Source organism: Cynara cardunculus, unplaced genomic scaffold (assembly GCF_001531365.2).
Source record: "Cynara cardunculus var. scolymus isolate 2C unplaced genomic scaffold, CcrdV1 Un_Scaffold_3646, whole genome shotgun sequence".
In the NCBI taxonomy this organism is placed as follows: domain Eukaryota; kingdom Viridiplantae; phylum Streptophyta; class Magnoliopsida; order Asterales; family Asteraceae; genus Cynara; species Cynara cardunculus.
In genome coordinates this window covers 10,486-14,712 of record NW_020201556.1, presented here as the reverse complement: position 1 = coordinate 14,712, position 4,227 = coordinate 10,486, and the positions used below count along the sequence as shown (strand labels likewise).

The 4,227-nt window shown below is 36.2% G+C and overlaps 1 protein-coding gene across 1 annotated transcript; it reads left to right on the top strand.

The window, feature by feature from the left end:
• The first annotated feature begins 1,026 nt into the window (after positions 1-1,026).
• Positions 1,027-1,356, top strand: LOC112503717. The gene has a single exon (XM_025107706.1). It carries the CDS (start codon positions 1,027-1,029, stop codon positions 1,354-1,356), a length of 330 nt encoding a protein of 109 aa, XP_024963474.1.
• Positions 1,357-4,227: the final 2,871 nt, after the last annotated feature.

The window sequence follows — 4,227 nt, the reverse complement described above, 5'->3', positions numbered from 1 at the left end:
TTGGGATCAATTTTACATGGAAAGGATATACTGATTGGGTTCGATATCCTCCATATGCTACCAGGTCTGAGATATGTAGAACAAGGTCTCCGTTATAAGAGTTTTCTAAATCCTTGGAGTCCAATCCAAAGGCTCTATATAACCTCTACTCTTACAATGGAAACTCTCAAACAACAAATTATCCAGACTTCTTGTGCCTCTAACCATACTGAGTTCCTCACAAAAAATAAAAACCTAATATGGTTGAACCCTTCATTCTTTGCTACCCTCCCATTCAAACAGAATGAAGACGTGAACCCAACAAAAGCAAGCCATCTTGGAATGAATCCTGACCATTATCAACTTGCAGTTCAAGAATGCTCAGAACTCGTTGATCAAGGGATAATAGAGCTGAATACATCGCCATGGGCGTGCGAAGCATTTTATGTTAACAAGAGGAATGAACAAGTTCGTGGTAAATTAAGGTTTGTGATAAATTATCAGCCTCTTAACCACTTCTTGGCTGATGATAAGTTCCCTCTTCCCCAAAAGAAGTCGTTGTTCCAATCCTTGGCAGATGCAAGAGTTCTATCTAAGTTTGATCTAAAAGCTGGATTTTGGCAGCTTGCATAACTCCTAAAGATAAAGCAAAAACTGCCTTCTGTATTCCAGATCATCATTATCAGTGGAAGGTGATGTCGTTCGGTTAAAAAATGCTCCATCATCTTTTCAAAAGGCTATGGTAAAAATATTTGAACCCATTCTCCACAATACTTTGGTATACATTGATGATATCCTCTTATTCTCTCTAGATAGAGAATCGCATGTAGACTTGCTTTCATAGTTTCATTCCATAGTAACAGAGTATGGCATCATGCTCTCTGAAACGAAAATGAAATTGCTGTTGACTCCATTGATTTCCTTGGAATGAAAATTTTCGACGGTATGTATCAGCCATAGCCCCATGTTGCCCATGAATTGCACAAATTCCCAGACAAGCTGACGTCACAAAAGGAAATCCAACAATTTCTTGGTCTCGTCAATTATATGGCTGATTTCTTACCAAAGCTGTCAAGTCATACATTGCACCTGTTCCCTATGCTAAAGAAAGATTCCCCACCATGGACTGACAAACAGATGCTAGTTGTAAAAGCAATAAAGCAATTAGCTGATGTGATGCCCCCTTTAAAGATTCCCACTACTACCGACAAGCGAATCTTGCAGACTGATGCAAGTGATGAATATTGGGGAGCAGTCTTGCTTGCTCAAGATAAGAATAATGTCAGGATAGTGTGTGGATACAAGAGTGGCGCGTTCAAAGACTCAGAGAAGCACTATCATTCAACTTTCAAAGAGATTCTTGCGGTCAAAAGATGAATAGAAAAATTCCAATTTCATCTTATCGGTCATGAATTTCTGATCGAGATGGATATGTCTTCTTTCCCTCGTATGATGCAATTCAAAAGAAAGATGCTTCCTGAAGCACAGTTATTGAGGTGGTCAAATTGGTTCTCCTAGTGGAAATTCACAGTAAAACACATCAAAGGAACATAAAATATTCTCGCAGATTTTATGTCACGACCAAGAGGCTATAAATGCAGTGTTCATAAAGAAGTTCAACCCATCCTCAAAAACCAAATCCTCCCAATGGTGTTCTCAATAAATGACGCTAGTTCTTCAAACCAAGATGCCTCTCAAGCCATCCCCATGAATTTCCCAGAAGAAAACACATAAACCATTGCCGACTTAACCTTGAAAGAGAGATCCCACCTTAACTACAAGACGTTCTTTACCATCACTCTACAAAAGCATGACCTCTTCATGAAAAATCTCAAGTTTCATCTTGATTACCCTTTTTTGAACATCTTCCATATTCACAATTTGCATGGGTTATCAAAAGACGCACTATGCGTTTTCTGGTATCTCTTCGAGTCCTTCACTATTGCCATATCATTCAATGCCGTCAAGCGATACTCATACTTGTTCTAATGCCAATTTGAGAACGCCCCAAAAAGTTCCAAAAATGTCTTCTCACTCTTCAACTGGTTTGATCTTTCTTACAAATGGCTACAAAAGTTATCCACGTGCTATAAGACTTATGTAGTCATCATGTTCATAAGGCCCTGTTCTTTCTTACCTCCTACGGTAATTACAGGACAAACACAATCAATCGTTCACTATTCACCCTTAGCCTTCATCCATGATTGGTATGATGTTAATCCATCCAGCAAATATTTTGAAATATACCAAGCCCACAAGCACATGGAAATATGTGGTGTTCTTTCCTGTGCCAATCAAGTAAGTCCCCAGACGATTCCAACACATGTCATGGAAAACAAAGATTTATGGCATGCAGAACACCCATTGTCATCCAAGTGGAATGAGTCTGTTCAACAGTGGTTTCAAACTAATCTGTCGCAAAAAAATAGATACCTCTGATGAATATAACTCCACAGACCAAGAAGAAGATGACGATTATGACCCGTATGAAGAGCATTTTGACCCATACGAAGACGATCCATCTCATCCAGATTCACGATGAAAATAAAATATAATACAAATATTCCAGATTTTTTATTGCAAAATAGTATGTATATCTTAAGATTTATGTATTAGTGTGATGTAAAAATGATGGAAGCTTTAGGTCACTTTAGGTGATGTAAGCGCTTACCTCATTTTGCACCAATAATTGTAATGCTCATGTAAGGGTAACTTTTCCTTGCTTATAAAAGGAAGGTTTCCTGTTATGAATGAAATTCAATGTAAAATTGTATTCGTCTTGAAAGATAAAATTGTCTATAATTGTATAAAAATCATCGTGTTTGACTTTTATTAGGACTGTTTGACTTTGACTTTGTCTTGTAGTTTGACCCTATATAAAGGGTGTTTGGCTTTGTAATTTGTAAGGGAGTTCATTTGATAAATTCAGTATATGTATGAGAGTTTGACCAAGACTTTGATTGTTGACTTTCTCTCTCTCTACTCATTCTAAGTTCTTAAAAGAAATTGTTGGGTTCAAGTTAATGCTTTAATGTTGTATTCAAGTTTCTCCTTAGTATAGTTGTTTTGTAATAGTTTAGCCTTTACAATTTCCTAGTWTAAATAGTGATTTCCTTGTAATTGTAATAAACAATCGTCATTAGCAGATTGATCAAGATTAGTGCTGTAATATTCTCTCTCTATCAATCTAATCATCCTTTGTTCATATTCTTTCCATCTTTGATGTTCATCATGATTCTTGAAGATTGCTTAATGTTTGTATGATTTCTGGGACTATCAATTGGTATYARAGCAAGCTGCAGCAGTTTGGATTTGAAGATATATCCAATTTACACAATTTTCTGCACGATTTTTAGAATTTTTTTTCGATCTGTTCTTCACTGTTCTTGAACTTTTTTTCGTCCGGATTGGGGTTTTTGAGCCTAAATCGTTCATTTTTGGAGTGTTAATTGTAAAGATTTGTATTGTTAGATCCGGTTTACATTTCAAACAATCTTGATTCACATCATTTTGCATTTTAAACAAGTTTTAAGGCTGAAATAGTCGAAAATCGATTTTTAGCTTTCTGGAAAAAGTTCTTAAAAACTCATATTTTTTCATGTTTTGATCCAAATTTTTGGTAAAAAGTGTGAAATTTTATGTTTTTGCTTGAATCTTTGTCCTCTTAAAGCTTGTGCGGTTTAACATCCGTGTGCTTCGAGTTGTTTTGATATAGGATATACCGGACATCATTTGGGCGGATACATTGACCGGTTTAGCTAATCCGGCTGACAAACCGTTGATGCTTTGTGYGGATTAGTTGATGCTTTGTGCAGTTTAAAGAATCCGGTTGATAAACCATGTAACTCTTAAAAGGTTTAGTGTGCGGTTTAAAAGTATCCGGCTGGTAAGAAATTTGTAACTTGTTCGGATATTGAACGGTTTAAAACAATCCGTGTGGTAAGTGTGTGCGGTTTAGAATCCGTTTGGTAAGTCTTGGACTTTTGAGCGGTTTATTTCTACAATCGTAGATATCTTGGATGGTATTAAATTGAACGGTGTTTGACTTTTTGATTGGTTTAATTGTTTGATTTTTTGATCGGTTTAATAAGTTTGACTTTTTGATCGGTTTAATAGTTTGACTTTTTGATCGGTTTAATTGTTTGACTTTGTGATCGGTTTAAAATCTTACTCTTTGTGCGATTTATCTTTRTGCGGTTTATGTCCATGTGTTGCCCGGATTTCTAATCCGGATAACTTGATAATTTT